Below are 23344 nucleotides of genomic sequence, written 5' to 3'. Positions count from 1 at the left end.
TCTTTTATAATATGAATTCATTATAAATGTCTTTAAAAAAAACTAGTTACTACCCCTTTAATACTTAATGTTATGACTAAACTTGGGGGCGGGAGAATTTCTGCTGTTTGAATTCCCCCTGTTATTTCCAGGTTTTATTTAAAAAAAAAAAAATGACTTTTTCGGGAGTATCTAAAATCTTCAGAATGATTGTTTTATATTTTTCCCCCTCTTATGTACTGCACAATAATTTTTAACAGTATGCAAAAAATAGTATTCAACTCTTTCTTAAGAAAATCAATGAAAAATAAAAAAATAATGTTTAGAAAACAAAATAATAATTTTCAACCATTAGATTTCAGATAAGAATAATTTTTGTAATCATTTACCCAATTTTTGCAAACACACTAATCAATATAAACAAAATACTAGAAGATGTGTGCTCATCCAGACTTGCTTTACTCAGAGCTGATTAGCCAAATTTATTCCTCATAGATATAACACAAAATCGCAAGCATATTGGCAAAGTACTTAATCTATTTCTGTCAGTGTAATCTTCCCTATTTATGTTGTTTACCAAACCCAAATCAAACTGAATAATACCATATATGATAACAGAAAAATTGTCATTTACTAAAACAAAATAAGCAGCTACAAGAAAATATTGACAATATCAGTATGCCCTTTTAAATTAAAAAAAAGGTGGCATTGCATGAAATAAATGAAAATTATTCAGAGAAGAAAAATTGCATTAACTTATAGCCCGCCAAACATACTAAAAAAATCACCTTCACATGGGCAGAATGATTAACCAATTTATATTATACATACATTTACATTAAAATGTTAAAAAAAAAGATGGAATGAATGAAATCTGTAAATTTCTATCAGTTTCATATACTCTCTACTTCCAGATACCGAAAACCTCCGCGCTAATCCCCATGCGCCAGAAGGCGTTGATTTTGAGATGAAAATATTTACAGTCTATTGAGCAGTATAATAAATTTTGCTTATCAATGGAATTGGAGAGAGAAGCAGCCTCGGATAAATCGCAAAAATTAACTAACCAAATTAAAAATAAATACAGGTTTCGAACTAAAACAGAGCGGATCAAAATGACAACGGGAGCATAAAATTGCAGAAAACGCATATAAATGAAGAAAAGAAAGGCGTGGAAAAGAAATATGAAAATGCGCTAATATTATTCCTCCATCAAAAAGTAATGGTCTCAGGTTTCTGAAACGACCTATATATCAAATTCTATAAGGAAAATGTTAATATTTCTTTTTTTTTTTCCCTCAATATTTTGAGAAAATGAGACATAATCAAAAAACATATATTAGTACAATATATCAAATAACAAATTTCAATTTAACATGTTTAGTATTATTTTATTCAGTAGAGTTTCACTTAATGTCGGAGGCTTTTTAAAGATATGTTGAATAATAAAAAAGAAAAACTTTTAACAATAGCGTTCGTGCGATACTTTGAAGAACACATAATCAACAAACATTTATATTATTTTCTAATACTCAGAAAAACAAACCAAATAAAAATATGCTTAAGAAAACATAAACAATACGCAAGACACTTCCAAATTCAATAAAAAGTTCGGGAAGAAATAAAAAAAATTAATTAACTCTAGTATTTAGCACATGTAATTACAATAAATTAGTCCTAGATTATAATGTTGGGCAATATTTTACATGTAGTTTAAAATAACTCTCGATATTATCAAAGCAAAATTCATACTTTCGTAACTCCTCGTCCCATCGATTTGACGTAAGAAAAAGAAACAAGCCAAATCGGTCTCCTGAAACTTAACACACTTAGGCCAAATTTGACAGAAATCTACAAATTTGCTGGAAAGTTAACATACATAATTTCATCCATATAGCTTCAGGTGGATTTGAGGTTACATATTTACAGGCAGTCCAATATAATATATTGTGTGTGTGTGTGTGTGTGTTTCAGACTCGGGGAGCTTTTAAGGGAAGCTCATGAAGGTGTTTTTCAGACTAGGGAATGATGATTCGTCAAAATCTCGGAAATAATTTTTGTTGTAGTTTCTCATCCCAGGTGGTATAGCTGCGTAACACCATCTCTATGAAACCAAACATCTCTAAAAAGTCCAAAAACAGTAGCGGATCCCTTAAAATCTCACAAATCGTAAAATTTAAGAACATTTAAGAATATCATTGGGGAAGGCTTGATCTACCTTGCACCAAGGACATTTAGCAAAGATCATCCGTCCGTGTAGGAAGGGATTTGGTGTGTCCACTCAAATAACGAGAGAGAGCCGTTTGCTGTTTTCTAGAGATATTCAGACGATGACAACAACCGGAACTCTTAACTCTTACCAAAGTACCAAGAGTGAGCAGGTGACACTCTCCAAAGTGCAATCGACTCCATCATTTTGATAGAGGAGATTTCAAAATAAATTAGTGTTGCATCACCATGAAATATGTCAGCTGAGGCAGTCTTAGCTAAGTTATCCGCTATCTCATTACCATTTAAACCAACATGTGAGGGGACCCACTGAAAGTGTATAGAGTGTTCAGCGGATAGCCTGGCAATAAGATCGAAGATATTCATGATAATATTGTCTCCCACTTTCGTCCAATGAGAAAGGTCATGTAATAATTTTTTTAACGATAACAAAGATTTTTCTTTGTATATTTCTACATGAAAAAGTTTAGAAAAATTGTTGTAACTTTAATAGGATTATTAGAGCAGAAAATAAAAGCATTATTGTTAGTTGGGCCTTTCATACATTGCATTTTTCCACAGAACGAACAAACAAAACTATTTTCGTCAATATGCCATTATTATATGTTTTGCAACTTGACGCTCTGAAAAAAATATTAAGGAAGTTATTATCTAAGCAATAAATTAATTATGGTGATTAATTTTTGTTATTTTTTTTTCCATTGCAAGTCCGAATGTTAACTCTTTGGGTACACTTTTTGTTTGCTTGTTTTTTATTTATTTATTTGCATTTGGAGCACAATTTTTTGGGCATTTAAAAGTAGTAGATTTTATCCTAAAATTCATTTATTTCATATTATTCATTATATGAAGATAAATTAGAGTATTTAGTATTACAAAGAAGAAAAAAAATTGAAACCTAAATTCAAAAAATGCATAACGTTCTAATACGTCAAATGTACCTAAAGGGATAATAAAACCGACTTTATTGTTTCTAAATTATTTTGACTAACAGCATGAATGCTAATCGGAGCTTCAATCACGATCCGATCTAAAAACAATGAAACAACTAATATTTTGGGATTTTTATGACAATATAAATTATGTAAGAAATCGCTATTAAAGAGTTAATATTTTTTTAAACATGATAAAGTGTATAACATAAAATATAAGACAAGTAATGAACAAAGAAGTTTCAAAGTCAGTCAGTAAAAGCAGAATGCATCATAAACAAGGTGCACATATTGAAGAATTGAAGCTGGTCATCCACCAGCCCTATTCCCAAATACATAAACAGTTTTGTATTGAAATATATCTCTCGTTAGCGAGATTTTGATACAAGAATGTCGCTATTTTGTAATTGATTGTTACGATTCTTTTTCTAGGTAACGTAAGAAATTCGAAAACGGTTTTCTTTTTTATCTCTTAACACACACGCAAAAAAAAAAAAAAAAAAAAAAAAACGGTCCGTCGAAATTTAAATATACATATCTTGTCGCCAGGCATGTGCGCAAAAATGAAGATAGCCAATTATCAACTACGATAATAATAATTATTTTTTTTAAAAAAATGAAATTACCTGCCCATTCCCTGTTACCTGGTCAATTGATCTCCCTGCTATAAATTAACTGACAGAATACAGATTCGCGAAATACTAATAATTAGCCGCAGCAATTACAGAACCTTACATACATAAGAAACGAGTTTTGTAGAATATATAAAATATAATATTTAGAAAAGAAACTATAAGAATTTAAACACTCAAAGATAGAGCAAAGGAATCGCATACATTTACAAAAACAACAGTACATCGTTCAAAACAAATTAACATAAAAAGCTTCACCTTTACTAAATTGTATAACGAACTAAATATCAGTTTATATTGGGGAAAAAACTAATATGTAGTAAGCTTTGCAACCATCGATGACATGAAAAAGTACGGAAGTCAAAACATGGAGACTTTAAAAGATAATTTTGAGATGGCAATAATTTACAAAAATACATTCAAATATGGAAGAATGTTTACCAAAAAATCAGAAGAAAATGTTCCATTTATGACTTCCACAGATAAAACAATCATCTTGAAAGTCATAAAATTCAATCAACCACTAAAGCAAATACTCGCATTATAATCAAAATAAACATGAGCAAAGCATATTTATGACACTGCAAAATTTATACTGAAAAGAAACATTTTTAATAGAAAAACAGCAACTTCCAAATGATTAAACTAAGAAATCTAAAACTTATTGAATATGAAATCTATAATGAATTCCACAACATTAACATAATACTTTTAATTTCCCTTCAATTAAAATTTTACTTCATATTCCTTTTAAAGACTATTATTTATTTAGGTATAAAACTCTTTTTTTTTTATAAATACATAAATTTTTTTTTCAATATTTTGGGCTTAAAAAAATGCTTGTCAGACACAATAAGTATCTTTGCAAATATGCGAGATTCCCCAGCGTTTCCTAAGAGAATTCACAATTCAAAGATCATAGCCAATGACCACACAGCTGTCCAGGTGAACAGAGCATGATCATAATCAACTGCGGAGCAATGGCATCACAGCTGATGTCAAGAAGACGGAAAATTTACGATTCGGCATGCACAATTCATTTGCATTAAAAAAAAAAAAAATCTCACCCCCCCCCCATATGAATATCGATATTATATCGGTGATGCCATCAAGACTATTCTTTTAATTAAAAAAATATTCACTTCTTTGACGTTTACTTACTCGCTCATTTTTTGGAGGGGGGGATATATGAATTGAATTTCTACATGTAATATTTTTTATTATTGTCGCAAAATATGTGCTGCGATTTGTGTAGACTTTGAGATGTTTTCCACAACTTGAATTTAGATCCTACTTCATGCATTTCGGATCTAAATTTTGAATCTGCCGTTGTCAACTCTGACATCATTGGTTATGATTACTGGATCTTGTCGGAGATTGTTATAATGAGAAATCGTTACAAGAACACTCGAGGAAATTGCGTAAGCAATGCACGACACATATACATTGTGTGTGGTAAGCATTTTCAACACAGCATTGCCATGTGATTCCGTGTCGACTAGGTGTACCCTATCGCACCGAAACCTTGGTGCTGAATCACCCTGTATAAATTACCTGATAATGCAATGAAACGTTAACTTTTTTAAATAAAAAACTGAGCATGAAAATAGGAAAGGGTTAAAAACAAAATATCTGTTTACAGCATCTTTCTATTTCATAAATATTTTGTACAAAACTCTCAATAAATAATAATGCTGTTTAAAGAGTCGGACATACTATGACTTAACAGTGTAAATTGCTCATAAATATGCCACACAGCATCATCTCTAATAACCTGTATTCATACTGCACATCACCTTTTTACTGCATTATACAAGAAATCTATTGAACTTCTACATTCCATTATAATGTAAACCTAAATAGTTCTTCTTAGTAATGGAAAAACAAAAGTATAAAGGACAATAAAAGGAAATAACTGAATGAAAATCATTAAAAACTATTCTTTCAATCTTGAAATCCCAGCAGATAAGGCAGGGGACTTGCATGCATATTAATAACTCACCTTGATTTATAGTAAAGGTGCCTGTTGGAGAACTTGATGTAGTTATGGGATTTGAAGAATCAAAAGCATTACTACGCACAACAGTTTGTTGATGAAGAGTTGGTGACACAGTATGACTGGACTGGTGTGTCGTATATGGAGTTTGCCCCAAATGAGGAGAATATGTATTTGATGATGTTTTCGTTGAATGATTCAGCGACAAATGGGATGGACTTGCACGAAGAGGTAAAGGACTATGACTACGACTATAAGCAGATGTAACTTTTTCTATTTGTGACATGGAGTGAGCTGGAGCAGGGGATATGTTAACAATGGAATTTGAGCTATGATTAGGTGAGGTAGTTTTAGACTGGTTAGAAATAGGTGGGGATGTGCTAGCCATATAATGGCTAAGGGAGGTAGATGGACTTTGAGAAGGACTTGATTTCCAAGGTCCTTGAATCTATAAAAAAAATAATAAATAAGAAGACAGTAGCTGTTTATATAATGCACACACACACACACACACACACACACACATATGCAAAGAAAGAGAAAACATAAGATTTCATCAATTAATTAATATGAAATATTAAAACATACACACTATTCATTTGAAACATACCCAACAAATATTGGGAATAATAAAATGTAAACTGGGAATAAATCAACCCTGGAACAAATGTGCGCTTAAAACAATTACTCACATTCTAAAGCTCAAAGAACTGAATAGTATTTCACAATGTAGTTTACTCAAAAACAATACCAAATGCAAATCTAAATAGCAGCTATGACAAGTAACAAATAGAAGATGCCACTAGTCAGATAAATGATAACAAATATAAATGAATGCAAGAGCAGTAACTCAAAACTTATTCATAATATATGATAAAAACATAATATATATAATTTTAATACACCACATATATAAGATTTAACCAGTTAAATGCAGTTCTAATAAAAATGAAATCTGATTAGCTTTATAATGATGTTTTGCAGAATTTACTATGTGACTATTTGTAAAGAATTCAACATGCATATGCATCATTGCTCAACTTTAAAAAGGGGAGGGATTTTAAAACAAGTTTTACAGTTAACTGGTTCAACATACAAATCTTTCAATAAACTTATTGAACAATTCCTTTATTATAAAAAACTTTTTTTTATAGAGTAGGTAATAACTATTCTGCATAAAGTAATATTGTCATAAAGGACTGAAAATAAACTGCTTGATTAATATTTTTAAACATTTGAGCATTCAAATAGGAACACAGCATGTATTCCAAAAGAATCAAGGCAACTAAGAATTTTAATAATATCTGCAATAAGATTCAATGTTTCCTCAAAGATGTTTTGCCGTTATTATTCTGGTAATAAATATTATTTTCAAAATGTTTTTGATTAATAAGTCAGAAGACTCAACCACTTCTAAGACCTTAAATATTAATATTAGAAAGAAATTCCTTGTCTCCAAAACGTACACTAATAGAAAAATACTTTATACACTATGATAAATTAATTTGTGACCTTTTTCCAAGAAAAATTTTTATTAACGGTTTTTGAATTATTAATATATTAAAATTTCCTATAATCTATTTTTTATTTTATTTTTAATATGATAAAGTATACATAATTCATAAACACATGATACTAGAATGGATATCTGCAACTGATAAAGTTGACTCATTTTAAAAACAAGGTATAACTGTTAGTTGCAAGTACCAAAAGTAAATGAATATCTCAATAAGATTGTTTCAAATAATCCTTAAGAACAGAACATATCTTACCAAGGATTGCCTTCGCTGAACATCAGATGTTGATATAATTGTGGAATGACTTTGTGAATTCTGATTAGGGGAGTCCGATTTAGATTCATGAAGACTTCTTAATCCTGGTGAAATATGAGATGTTCCTCGTGGAGAGTTATGCTGTGAATGAGCAGGTGTACGATGAGGAGATGAAGAATGCGCCGGTGGCGGAGTAGGCATTGAACCAACAGGGAAGGGAAAACCCTTCATACCTTCTAGGAGGGATGTACCAAGACTTGTTTCTAAAAAATGATGATTCCACTGATCACCGACTTTGCTACTTTGGCTATACTTAGTTCGTTTTTTATATGGTGCACTTGCAGAACCCTGAGATGAGACAGAATTGTACTTAGCTAAGTCAAATGCAATCTTTTGAGCACTTTCTAAAGTGGATCGGGGAGATGTACTCGATGGATAATCACTTATATGTTCATTTAACAGACGAGAGGAAGCACTAACACTAGAAACAGGCGAGACTTGTGTATGAATGTTAAGCCCTTTAATACTATGCTTTTTACTCACTGGAGGAGTGTCAGCAGTCCTTTCAAATGCCTCAGCAAACTGCCGTGAATGAGGAACAATAGAATCTTTTAATTTCAAATTAACAGCATTTGAAGTTTCAGTAGGAAGACCTTTACTTTTCACAACTATATCATTAGCCCTTGAAATCGTTTGATTCTTAGAATTCAAGAAAGAATCAATACTTATTCCAGACTTGGAAAATGAAGGAAGTCCACTTTCTTGACTAGGTTTTCGAGAATCTGTATTGTATTGCTTCCCATTATCAGCTTTTTTAGGACTAGCAAGAATGTCATTAGAAAATTTAGAATTTACATTGCGAGGTTCTTTAATTAAAGTTGGGTTGGGAGAAATAACGCTTGCCACCTTTGCAGCTGTACTTTCAATATTATGTGAACCAGCATAAGGGTAATCTGCTAAACTTGCACAAATAATACGTGCAAGCATGTCTGAAGCTAGAGATCCTTCAGTGAATGTGTTAAAGTCAGATACTTTGGAATTGTAATGGGACAGCTTATTTTGTTGATTTGATTTAGACTGCTTATCACTTTTAGATATGGCTGTTTTAGGTTGCACTCCACTATCTGATATTGCATTAACAAGAGGAGATGAAGTTTTAGGAGGGGGAAGATCAGAATTCAATTTATTCGAGCCTGTAGGAGTAGTAACAGTCTCTGCAGTTTTAGTAAACGATGATTCATCCATTGCAGAAGATTTTATTGGAAGTGTGAAGAGTTTGGCAAACTCAGCTGCCCTCTCTTCTGCAGATATACCATGATTTGTAGTAAGGAGATCCATATTTTCAGCTTTCTCAAGCACATTTTCGACAGGTGGAATGAAAGGCACACTTTTATCGGGGAATATTTGATCAAATTCAGATTCCTGAGATACCATCGTGTTGTTTAATAAAGACACTGCAGGTTTCACATTCATCATCACATTCAAAGGGTTTGTATTTTTCTTGCTAACCAGCATTTGCTTCTTTGGACGATTCCTTCAAAATATATATATAAAATATTATTTCAACAATAAATCATGAATTGAAAATTTTAAGTAAAGAGTAAAACGTCAATTAAATGTTACTTACATTATATGTAGATAAATGCTACTTACGTAATATAGAAGTGAGCAGCTCGGCTCTCTCGGAAAAGAATCCTATAGAAATATAAATTAAAATGGAAAATCAGCAGTCCAGATAAATCACACAAAATATTTGACAGCTAAGAAACAAAAACATTTACCTTGACTGCATCCATCCAGGAGGCCACAGATTTTTAACTTCAGCTTCTAAGAAATGCTTCAAATATTCTTCTGCTGACTGAATTCTTGTTTTGGACACTTCATAGCACTTTAGTTTAATACGCACCACATCACACAAATACTTCCTGGAGAAAAACATAGAGCGCAAAAAAGAAATTGGTTAAATTGTTAGCAAAACGTTTTTCTCTATTACGGATAATGGAATAAGATTTTAATTCCTTATATATTTTCAAAAAAACTAAAAACTTGCACTGCTTTAATAAATTATTCAAATTACTCAAGCCTACTCTAATTTTCAAATAATTTCAAAATGAAAACTCCTACGTGTAAATCCCATTGACGGCGATGTCGAAAATTTATTTATCTGATGTTTTTCTTTGGAAATCTAGTATTTTCTTTACTCATCCAAGACGATGTTCTGGAATATTTCATCGTACTGTTTAATGTTATGTACAGTACTTGGTTGTGTTTTCATCCAAATAAGTTGATGACAATCTTTTAATCTAATTTGTACGAACACAATTTATAATATCTCTAATCCCATTTGCCTATTATATCGACAGTATTTTAAAAAGGGGGAGAGGAAATGTTTATCATTATTCCTTTAAAATTGACATTTTTTCCTAGTAATAGAATATAACAAATACTTTTCAGATTGATATTTATTTAAAAGAAATTATTTAGTTCAAGAGAAAAATTTTGTAAAATATCTTTAAATAATTAACTAGAAAATAAGACAAATTATTACGGTGTGTGATACAGAATTTAAACATACAGGTTTTTCTTTCATTGAAAATTTGGTAAGATCTTGTGTGAATTTCTTTTTTTCATATTAGATGTTGTCATATTACTAACTTAAACAATAATTAATAGTTAAATAACTTGAGTAATGAATAATAGTTACAACCATATTATAAGGGAACACAACAAAAAATATATTAAAAGATAGCAGCTCTAATCACAAGCAGCCTACAATGGGCATCTAAAATCAATGAATGTGTTAGCAAATATAGTTATCATGGTTTTAAAAAGTCTAAAACTATTAATAATATAAAAGAAGACTTAATAATCAACTTTTAAGTAATTCATCCAGGTAAAATGAATCCACTTTTATTTAAATAATGATATGATAACTGTGCTTAAATTAATACAGAAAACAATTACAGTACAAATTGTCGACTTAATGCCACAGTATACATTGGTCAAAATTTGAAAAAACTACTTCTCCCTTTTTATAAACCTAAAAAGTGTGAGTATGTTGTGTCATTAAATAATATAAAACTTACTTTCAATTTAATTTTTAGAATAATTCCAACTCTAACAAACAACAATACAGTCAAACCTCGTTTAACGAGATCCTCCAATAACGAGCAAAACACCATGATGCCACACGCAGGATTGGTCTGTATCTCGGGTCTCAGTCTATGTTGAGTGTTTGTACAAAAATAATTCTTATTGAGGATGGATTGAGCTTTGGCCGGATAGCGTTACCAAATGTGACTCCTGAGGGATTTGAGCAAGTGATCGTGAAACCTTAATCGAAGATATTGTCTCTGGCCAAGAATATGGGGCAAGAGGTGCATAGCAGCGATGAGCTGGTGGAAAAATATAGCTAGTATTACCAGGACTTATGGAACTACATTCTGCACCATAGTAAAAAGCTGCAGATGAGATTTGATCAGCAGTGGAGGAAACAGCCCTTAGCCGAGTAACAACTTTTCGGTGAAATAAAAGAGATGTTGAAAGCATGGGATACTATTGCATCGTATGTTAAGAAGTACAACTGTAAGCAGAAAATAGCGATGCATTCTACAAATTTGACTATAATACTGTGTCTCATTTATGTCAAATTTTGAAGCACAGCCAAAGACAATGTTTTTAGACTACTTTCTTGTAGAAAAAGCAATTATTATAAATAATAAATTACATTATTATAAATTTGTTTTGAGTATATTTTCGGAATTGATCGCATTGTTATATTTTACATTGATCCCCATTTAAAAAATTGTTTTTCTCATTGCAAGTAAGATTCGGACACGAATTATTCTCGCGAAACGAGGTTTCACTGTATTTTATAAAGTAATACTCTGAAACTAATTTTAAGCAACAAATCAAATTGCTATTAATCAATATAGTTCCAAAGATTCTGAACATATGTTTAAAATAAGCTAACTACAGGATCCTACAGTTTCTACAATATACAATCTGCTATAAATTAACCAACGGAGAAAAACCTTATATTAATCCTATGCCGTCCGATAGCCCCACGTTGGTATCATGCGAGAACTATCGAGCAAATGCAGATGACACCACATTGGTGCAAGTGAATTTTTATTTATTTTATGATTTTTTTAATTATTTACAATTATAATTTATCTTATGAAAATTATTAATATTTTGACTATTTATTAACTTATTTTATGAAAATGAAAACATGATCTCAAAACCTCGAAAAACCGCCAGTGACACAAGTCCTACTGATGCCAAACAAAAGAATTCCAAATAGACATTAAAATTCTTTAACGATAATACTTTTCCTTTCTTTCCCTTTTAAAAAATAAATTATAATTCGAATGAATGGCTCAGTTCTCTATAAACTCTTACGATCTCTAGGATTAGGCATAATATTACACCTTTCGCCAAGAACCTATGTCCAGCAAATCTTTAGGGAGGTATTAGAAATAAGAATTTCGCCTTCTAAAAACCACCATCACAAAATTCATGGTAATATAGCTGGGCCGGCCATTTGGGGGATAAAGCGGGTGCTATGCACCCGGGCCCCGCGACTGAGGGCACCCCATCTTGATTAAGAATTGAAATAGTGTTCTGAACAATAATAACGTTTACACGTACTGAAAGTATACAAGTTTGTTTCCACGTGGCTGGCTGAGTTTCGACTGACGCCGTTATTAGGCAATGATGGCAGTGATACCTATGGGAAGGGGGGTATGAATAAAGAAATCCCCTTCAGACATGTTAAGACAGAGAGGCGCGACTTCTGGGCACTAGCGGCGGTCAGAAGTTGAGACTGAGTTCCAATGGACTTGTAATTCATCAGCTATATACTTTTTTCTGCATCTAATGTAATATTTTTTATGCGTGCTATTATGTTTGTTTATATTAAATTGCTCAAACAAAAAATAAAACAAAGATAAATTAAACGATCAACTCCTAGTAATGCACATTGCATTACTGCTTGACCGGAATGAAATAGTTAAGGAAGAAGTTTAAATGCAGCAGTCGGCGGATTTGGATATATACGAAGTTCACAGTATATATTATAGTTTTGTGCAAGTAGGCAAAATATTGTTAATATAAGATAATTATATTTACAATCACCTACTAGGTAATAGCATATAATAATTTGATAATTCATTCTATAAACTGATTAATACTGTTAGATATAACCATTTCCACGCCAAAGAAATATCCCTCTGGGCGTCAAAAAAGAAAATTATCAGAAAAGAAGGGGGGGGGGGGAAGCTAAACTTTAAGAAGTCAATTCAATTGCTTCAACTTCAGAAATTACAATGCAAATTTCAATTGGAAAAGAAAGTTCAGCGCAAAGTACACAGTCCAGCAATGAAAATGTTGAAACGGTGAAATTTGTTGAAGAATCGCGTGTTTATACAAATGAAACCGAATCAGAAAATAATGATGAAAATGACAATAACAAATATGATCAAGAGAGTATAAATGATCCTGGTTTGTGGCCAAGAATTATAACTGATAAATTTGGAATGTTTGGTGCTAAAATCGAACCTGTGCAACACAAAGGAGTTTTTGCTGAAAATGCTGAAGGTAGATCATTTTCCACTACATACTACTTAAAAAAAATGCCTAATGGTGATACTCAACTTCGAAGCTGGTTAATTTATTCAAAGACGCAAGACTCCGTATTTTGTTTTTGTTGTTTACTGCCCCCCCCCAAAAAAAAGAGGAAATGACCAAACTATAATAAATAGAGAAAGCTGTCAACTGCAATCCAAGATCATGAGTGTTCTAGTTGTCATTTTAATTCATTTATAGCTTGGAAAGAATTACTAAACCGACTAAATTTATGTTTGATTATTGATAAAACAAATCAAGTTAATAGAAGTAAGGAAAGGGCACGGCTCAAATTACTATTTCAAAAAACTGTAGATGTGATTCTATTCTGAGCGTGTAATAATCTTCCACTTCGAGGAACCCACGAAATAATAGGTTCGCTTAATAATGGGATTTTTTAAAGTTTAATCGAATTATTAAGTAAATACGATCCTGTGCTAATGCTGATATTTCCCATAAGGAACAAACTTCAATTATTATTAGATATGTAAATTTTGAAGAGAAAAGGTTAACTATATGCAATTTATGTCACACTCCTTTAATTTATTAATTTGTGATGCTGCTTCCAGCAGTATACTTTGTAAAAATCATTTTGGGATATTACAATGCTTATGTTGCTTATTTTCTGCATCTACAAAAAGCTGAGGAATTCTACAAAAGCATTTTAATATTACTATTAAACCATTATGTGACACTCGTTGGGAAGCCAAAATAGATTCGGTTAAAGCTGTGTATGCACAGTTTGGACAAACTTGTAATGCCCTAGAAGAATTTATTGATGTAAGTAACGATAATACAGCGGCATACGAAGCTAAAAGTTTATTAGATGCAATACAAGAAATGCCATTTACTTTATGTTTAATAGTACAGTTTGCAATATTGTCCAAAATTAATACTATTAATTAATTATTAATAGTATTAATTAATACTATTTCGAACAAAAACAATTGTTCTTGACTTTCAATTTAGTCAATAAAATTAAAACTGAAATCCAAAATTTAAGAACAAAATTTAACACATTTTTAGATGAAGCAAAAGTGCTAGCACATAATTTGAACATTTCAGAACATTTTCCTATAACACGAATTCTATAAAGAAAAAGATTATATTCCGAATTAGCAGAAATTGGAAATTAGGTGTTATTTTTTAAACACTTGAATTGATACTGTTATTGTTCAAATAGTAGATTTGGAAGTATCCGATTTCAAATTAATCACTGATATAAAAGCTATAGAAATACATGAATTAGAGAAATGTTCCAAAAACTTTCTAAAGTTTTATAAAAAAAAACCACACTTTTAAATAAAATTGATATTATTGAAAAACTATTTTATTTAGACCGTGAAGATTTGTTAATATATTTTTTCCTGCGACAATATGCTTTGATGTTATGACGTTGTGTTTTTAAGTTTTAATTCAACTTTAATCAGAAATTTTGAAAATCCTTTTTATAGTAGACCTTTAATATCCAAGAAGAATATGAAATTTGTCTAGAAGTTGCTTAATTTCAATGGTTTATACTGCCTGCACATTACTTTGTCAATAGAGGATAAATGTTTACCTAAACGGCACAGACTGCTTTCACTGGGAAAGAAAATACTAAAAGAATAAAAAACGAAAAAAGGAAAAATCGTTTTCTTTATTTCTTTAAAAATTATAAGTAACAGATCTAGCAATTATTTTTCTATGCAAAAATTGAAATTTGGCCAGATTAGCCTAAAACATAATTTTCAAATGGATGGGATCATTCCAAAAGCACTACGAAAAAAAATTTCGATCATTGAAAGCTTAATAGCTTCACGTTAAAATCTCACCAAACAAGATTTTACGCGATCGACTAAAGAAATTACACATATATGTCAACATAGTTACACACCGCAATGAATTACAATTCAATACAGTACAGTAAAATTCTTTCAATAGGTCGGTCAATGGATTGCTCCTAAACGGCATTTTAATGAAAACGATGATCGAATGCGTAATGTACTATCAAGAGGCTTCACTGCAATTTTTTTAAGGTAACTTCTCCCATGTTCGATATATCTTTTTGGCGTACCAAATTCATTTAGCTGTATTCTTGTTTTCCGTTGATCTGACCAATCTGCGTATTCTTCTTTAACGATATATTACTCATTAAAATATACTTATCAGCCAAAATTTACATAAATTCTTCAACATCCAAAACACTAAAAAATGAAATTATATGGCCCTAATAGCGGAGGAGTGCCAGGGACTAATATAATTCCAAGATATTAAAAGGCAAAATTATTGACTCAGACCACTTTTCTACATATCTGATCGGTGTTTGAAATAAGCAATGGCAGACTCACTTAAAGATAATACCTATATTACTAAAGATTATTAATAATAAGAAAATAATAATTCATGCGGAATAATAATAATTCAATAACTCGGAAGAATAAGAAAATAATAACGCATTCTTCGACATCTATATAAAATTGTACTCTATAAACAATATTTGTGTATACGCGATTCATTTCATCGATCGCTTGCAACATAAAAACTTTTTGAATTTGGATGGTAAAAATAGACACAGTATGTACGGCTAAATACAATTCATCCTTTCAGTTCAGATACAATGCCAATCAAAACTAACTGAATATATCGGTAACCATGCAGTATACTGTTGTATAAAATGAACTAATCAATAAGTTACTAAAAATTTCACAACATACATTTGTCGAAAATTGTACTTGTACACAAAATAGATTTTTACTGTTTCGAAGATTAATGTTTCTTGATAAAAGTGAAATTTGTCTGTACAAAGAAGGATATGATTTTAATGAAGTCATTTGTAAAATTCTAAAAGTCGATCTGGTAGTTGTTCATGTAACTGTTGTAAGAGCCCATGGAATTCACGGATGTTTTATGGACAACAGTTATTAAGTTAAAATATTCTCTACAATGTCGATATTGGTATATTGTATTCTAAATCGTCTGTTTCTATCCAGCATGGGAGAAACTTGAAAAATAAGCTAAAATGCCAATTTCTGCATGACAGGTATAATGCTTCATTCTCTCCGTTCCTCCAGGAAAGTAGGAATCCTGCAGTTAGTAATCACTAAACCATTCTAGAAAGATGTGGGGAATTCGAAAAATGACATGTGTATTTTTCTACAATTAGGCCAGCATTGCGATTACATATAACATAAATAGTCATCATATCCAAACGTTCTTTGTAATAGAAATAAGTATTTCTTTCAGAAGGTAAAAGAACAAAGAAATTTCTTTTCTAGCTTGGCATTTCCGTAGTAATTAATGTTTTCATTTAAATATGTGGTAAGTCCTTTTAAATATAAAAATCAGCATATTTTAGATAGAAATGAGAAAGTTTGTATGCTCATGCTTAAATGCAAGAGAAATATTTTATTCACATTTTTGCACTTTGGGGAATTTATTTTTAAATTATTAATAGTAGTAGCATTAATTTCAAGAGAATTAATTTTTAAAACATTTTACTATTAACCTCTACAGAAGCCAAAGTATTATCATACAATGGACCTCCTTATTTAATGAAACTTTGCAATTGGAAGAGTCTAGATGCAATATTTAGGGAAATAAAAGCTTGTTCCACTTTTGGGGGACATCCTGTAAGTATTCAGTTCACGAATAGATATTTTAAATTAATTATATTCATTTTCAAATAACAATGGAATTACACGATCATTATAAAATTCAATCTTCTGAACCTTCATTTTATGAATAGTCCTTGAAATTTAGAGGCATCTTGTTGTAAAATGATTCTTCAATTGACATTCGGACCACTGCGCATTTACAATCATTATATCTTGAGCTTACGATCATACTTCCATGCTAACATATTCAATTAATGCTGTCTTCGATGTTTTTTGACAATATTTAATATTCATTGCATATATTCTCTTTCCTCATTGGAGAGCTGTTCTTTACTAATTTCAACTGCTGCAAATGAAACCATTTCAATCACTTTTTTTAGTTTCATATTAGATTTTTTCAGCGAGCGCATTTTCTAGACGTTTATGATGCGGTAGTCACGTATCAATCTAGTCTCTTGATTAACAAATTCTCAAGTTCATGCTACAAATATTTGCTGAGTTACATAGCATTCAATCTCTCGATTCTCATGCTGGACGCATGAAAAAGATTATAATGTTCATATATGATATTCTTGACATAGTGAATAACATTCTCCAAATTTCTACAGCATATCAGTGTATTTCTCTTTATTTCAAGAGGCCCAAATCTTAATGTAATCTAAACGTATCTTCCATGTTCTTCACTTCCATATAAATTCTAAGAGACTGTGATGTGATCCTAATTTTATTTGTACATCCTTTTTTTTTTTTTTTTTTTTTCTTCTGACAAGACTTGTATAGTTATCTGACAGTTCAATTCTTGCCTAAATTCTTTTTCCTTTTTTTCCCCCATCCCCGTTGGAGAATTTCATAGGAGTAGATTACCTAAATGCATTCACCGGGAGTGGCATTCAAAACATAGTTTAGATTTAATAGTAATCCAATTTTATTGCTGCATTTCCCGACATGTTAATGAATATATTTTTTAAATATGTTTCAAAGCATGAAATAAACAAGATACATAGCCATTTTTTTATACAAATCAGTTAATTAGTAAAGTCATTATTAGAAGATATTCAAGTCAGTATACCAAGAATATCAGCTATGAATTATGACAGCTGCATTACATAATAACATCACAGCTACAAATGCAATTCAATCTGAGTGTTTACCAAGTAACTCAGCTTGCAAGAAGAATACAATAGATATTCTATAATGATTTTAGCCAAATTTTTTTTTTCAAGTGGCCTTTTTGTGTTTAAATTTCAGAAACAAAAATATTACTAAATCAATGAAGTGAAAAAAAGATCTTTAAAATTTATATTTTTAAAATAAGAAATGAGCCTAAATTCAATATAAAAATTCGCAGAACAACAAGAAATGTAAACAATATATATTATTTATTTTCGAGACACAATTATAAATAACCATGCCATTATTCATTAATGGTCTCGAACAATAAGAAAAAGAAGGTGGGAAAAAGCTTTTTGAGAAGATTTAAATACTTATGCCACAAGTGATTATTCCTCATAGTGAAACTGGGATTTTTCATCTTTAAAAGTGATTAAACAAAAAAATCAAATTATGACCTTTATTAGAAAATAAAAGCCATAAAAATGAAAATCAAAGAAATGATGATTTCTAATAAAATGTCCAGTATTAATTACCATGATTCTTTCAATTAAGTATCCTCATGCACCAAATTAAGACAGACTTTAAACCTGTGTTGTTTTAATAATTAGCATTGCCTATTGTGTGCATGAACTATCCTAGGGGAATCCAGTCCTATGACATAGTGCGATTACAAAACTAAATGTCTAAGCATTTACAAATTCCAATTCGTCTTTTGCGGAAATGCGATTTCAGTTTCCGATTCCTAATGTAAGCTGTGCAGATAATAAACATAATCTTTCTTTAAATTTCTACTATGGAATAAAATCGAGTGCTTAAATATCAGTTGAAACTACGAAAACTGTTTCATATTCATTGTATTGTTAAAAATTAAGCAATATATTTAAAAAAATTGCCAAAATTCATAAAAATATTTGAATGAAAATTTATTTGTAACTGATGTTATTAAAACGGCTATCTATACTTATAATAAAGCAAAATTAATAATTTTCAGCATGTGTCCTGTAGGAAATGAAACAAATATGAAATATGATATTTTCTAAAAAATAAATCCAAGAAAAATTATTCTATGATCTTTTACAGTATCTATATTATTCATCCAATAAATCAGTTTTATTTTAAGGCAAACATTTTTTAATACAAACAGGATAACCATTCAAATCAGGGCCACACAGTTAATTTGTAAACCTTTAGTAATAGACACACATCTTCTAAAATGGTCTAAATGCTAAATGATTATATTTTATGTAACTGGATTCAATACATGCTCTAATAAATAACGATTTTTTGATTTTATATAAATCCTCTGCTCTGGGAATCACATTTAACAAATTAATAATATGAATTTGTTAATTGAATGCTTTAAATAAAAAGATCTGTACTCCAATCAACTACATCAATCACTTAAACTGAATGATTTTTGAAAATTTGAATATTATTATTTAATAAAAACGGGTTATTTTAGATTCTCCATCGATCGCCTGAAAGAAAATGCGCCAATCAGCACTCAGATTTCTCAAGACTGAATAGCCTAAGATCATGAAAATGCTGATTGTTCTAAAATTTTAACATTCAAAACTTCATAAATCGGTCTTAATTGATCGCAGAAAATAGAAACGTTCTTTTATTTATTTAAAATTTGGTGTGTCCAGAATATTTCCCAGAATATGATTCCTTAAGACCAAAGGACTGTATTAAATTTAGACTTTATAATTTTTGAAGTATATTTATGGACCAAAACAAAATATTATTATTGAAGTAATTTAAATACTTTTGAAAGTAAAACTAAAAATTGAATTTTATATTAAATTTGAGAAATTTTTGTTGATTATTCTTTGAGATATTACATAAAATATGAAAAATATTGTGTAGAGCACATAAGATTTAAATACCAAACGATTCTTTTTGCAGTACTCAAATAAAAATAAATAAATAATAATGACAAATAAAAAAATGTCTTTATATTAATTGCAATTTCAGCATTTCCACTTTAAATTAAAGTTGAAATTATACGGGAAATGATAACAAATTAGAAAATATTTAGTAAATTGAATAGAACGATGTAAAATCTAAGTAACAGTATAAGTTTGATATGACTATCAAAATTTGAAGTTTAAAAATATTTTGCTAGAGAAGCTATGAAGAGACAAGTTATTTAAAATATTTAATTGAAAACTTTAGCGAGCGGTAATACTGGTTGGTCGCCAAAGGCGATTAGTATTCTATACAGCATAATTCTATAATGCTGCAAAATACAGTTTTAGGCAAGGTTTATATTGATTCGGGAGTTATCTTGGAAATACAAAATCTCACATGATTTTTAATTATATTCTATTCCAAATATCAAATAAATCGTTCCCAGATGCATAAATTTACACACTTTTAAGTGTAGCGCTGCCAAATTTGGTAGCTCTTAGTCAAATGGGGGGGGGGGGGGGGTCCTGTAAAAAGCAAAACACCTGACACACACAGACTTTTTCTATTAGTAGTAGAGAATATAAGCAATAAAAAGTTACCTTATTGTATCATTCCATTCAAAGCGCTTCTTTGGTATGCGAGACACCTTTTTGTCACCTTCTTCATCACCACTTTCTTCACCATCGGTCCCAGTAATTACTCCATTTTTCTTTTCTTCTTCCCTAGATGAAAAAGAACAGCTATTAAAGCTTCATTTATATAAAAACTCAAATTTTAATAATCAATGTCTACAATCAAAATACTTTCAATTGCATTACTAAAACTGAAAATATTTATAAAAGTACACTACAATTTCATTTCTTTATTTTCAGAAATATAATTTGTTAATTTGCAGTAAAAGTTCCACGACCATCCAGATCTCAGAAAAAAATAAAGCAAAAATAGTACTTGAGAGTGGAAGAAGACAGGAAAATTACAAGAAGACCTAAAACCGAAACCAGCAAAATTTGTTCATCAAAAATGCAAGCAGGCTTTAAAGTAAGATTATCTCCTAGCGATACTAACCAGAAGAAAAAAAACTGCATTATTACTTAAATTTCTAAAATATTTGTTCCGTTAATTTATCTAATTACAAAAAAAAAATATTACGTAATTTTCTAATAAAAAGTTACAGTGTGATAGCAATAAGTATTTATAATCGTCAGTTGTCTACAATTCTAATAAATTTACTTTATAAAAATTGCAACAGATATTATGTTTAAAGAAATGAAGAAAATGACTAATTATGAACAGAGAAAATATTTTAACTAGTAGCAAATAATACTTATAATATGCAATCATGAAACAATAATTCAATTAATAAGGTAAAGTATATATCCAATTAGAAAATATATATACTATATCCCATTATAAAATAGGGATAATCTACATGTGTATATAATATGGCAAAAATAAAAAAGCATATCATCCTTACTTTTTTGTTGTCCTTTTCAATTATAGATTGAAAAAAATTCAACTAGGAATACACACAGATAAAATTTTATAAAATAAGATGAGCAGATATAAACTGATATTCTGAGAATCAGAGACATTTCATCCCATTGAAAATATAGTAAGAGCATAGAGAGGAAAGAAAATACTTTAAAATACATAAAAAGACAAACTAAAATTATACACACTAAAATATTTTATAAAACCAATGAAGGAAAATAAGGAGTATGAAATAACGATCATATAGCATACACAGATTGAAGCATCTTGAGACAAGTAGTCAAAGTTTAGTTCTATAAACACTAGCATAACAAGTATGCATGATCATGAACTGGAAGTCTGATAATGTATTCAAATACAATATTCAAAATAAAATAACATTACTGATGCAAACAAGTAGCATAAATATTTTTAAAAAAATTGATTACTTTTAAAGGATAAACATACAGAACAGGGGCACAGTATTAATGCTTGTGGACACAATTTTGAACCTTGCTGTGAAGTAATTCTCATGTTAGATAACGTTTCTATTTTCTGTACTTCGCACAAGTAATAAGTGTTCTCAATGGACCCCTTGCACTTATATAATTCTCAAATGGAAATGTTCAAAGGGGTTCATTTCCCCTTTTAAAATCAGCGAAAAAGTTTGATATACCAAGTCTTTTTTTTTTTTTTTTTTAAAGAAAATTAAGCAGAAATTACTATAATATTGTATAACTCTTTTAAAACAAAGTTTAAAAAATGAAATATGGTAGTGGCAATACTTAAAAAAGTGTGCTAATTTTGCATGATGAAATATATTAATTTAATCTTTACTATAGTCTGTATTTTCAATAGGCGGTTCAAGGTCACATTTTCTACCTCGTTATTGGTTGTCTGATACAGGGGTGTTTGTGGGACCCCAAAAAATCCCCTGAAACTTTTACGGACTTACTACCGGCATTTTGGAGTTTCGAGAAGGGGGGGGGGGGGGGGAGAAATGAAAAATTACAATTATGAAGTATTGAATGACCTAATTATAAAAGTTCAATGAATTACTTTTTTTGCAAAATTAATAACCATAAACTTTCAAACATATAAACTACTACATTTTATGCAAATATTTTAAATTACATGAATTAATTCTTTTAAAAAAAATTATCTAATTTCTGCTGCTTTTTTTTATTTTCTGATGTTTGTGGGCTTGTCTTTCTTTTGTGGTGAACTTCATAATTGCAGGAAGGTTGACTTTTATTTTCCTCATTTACAGTTGAAGAAATTTCCTCGAGAACTGCACATGCAGAGGTAGAAGCAGTTTGCTTTTCTGCTAATGTAGAAGGTTTTTCGGAGACTTTTATAGGTGACTCATCTGAAATACATGTTTTTAAGTCCTCTTGATATGTTTTCCAACTTCTGTTCATATTCAGTAAGAGATCTTTGCGAATTGGATCAGTCATTGGATTTTTTGAGCCATATTTTTCACATGAGGTTTCTTTAGAAGCCATTATATCATATTTAATAGTCTGCACTGCATCTAGGGAATCAATCTTAAGAGAGGTTCTATAGTCAGTGACAAGTGTGTCCATTAAGTTGAATGCACTTTCCACTAATGGGCCATGGAAGCAGCTAAGGCAGGCTTTGACCAATTTAGCCAATGTAGGATACTTATAATCATTTGTGAAATCATCTTTTAAATTAAAAACTTAAGACCAATATTTATCAATTGTACACTTGACTTGATTTCCACTTTCATCAGATGTGTAGAGCATTTCTTTGGTGATATCAATATCACTCTGTTGTAACCTTATTTCAGCTTCTACTTTTGACTTTTCATTATCACTAAAAATATGGGACATAAAAGATGATAATTTTTCAAAAGCTAATATTGTACTGGTTTTACCTCTTAGCTCTGGATCTAATGCTGTAAAACTAATTAGATATGAATTTTTAAGGGGTAATTTCTGTTTCATATGCTGAAATTTCAAAGTGAAATTCTCTTGCGTACATAAATAAAAAAATATTTCAATAAGCGAAACGAAAAATTTACACGTGCATCAATAAATGAAACGAAAATTTTACACAG

General features: G+C 30.2%; 1 protein-coding gene across 1 annotated transcript in view; it reads right to left on the bottom strand.

The window, feature by feature from the left end:
• Positions 1–23344, bottom strand: part of LOC129960042 (ubinuclein-2-like) — a 158544-nt gene that overhangs the window by 30619 nt on the left and 104581 nt on the right. The window contains exons 10-14 of the mRNA XM_056073059.1: positions 20391–20513; positions 9322–9465; positions 9194–9235; positions 7541–9074; positions 5775–6216 (exon numbers count right to left, since the gene is read on the bottom strand). Coding sequence (XP_055929034.1) covers positions 5775–6216; positions 7541–9074; positions 9194–9235; positions 9322–9465; positions 20391–20513 — 2285 coding nt within the window. The remainder of the gene's footprint in view (positions 1–5774; positions 6217–7540; positions 9075–9193; positions 9236–9321; positions 9466–20390; positions 20514–23344) is intronic.

The sequence above is a fragment of the Argiope bruennichi genome, chromosome X2, assembly GCF_947563725.1.
Source record: "Argiope bruennichi chromosome X2, qqArgBrue1.1, whole genome shotgun sequence".
Lineage (NCBI taxonomy): Eukaryota > Metazoa > Arthropoda > Arachnida > Araneae > Araneidae > Argiope > Argiope bruennichi.
This window is presented reverse-complemented; position numbering and strand designations above follow the sequence as displayed.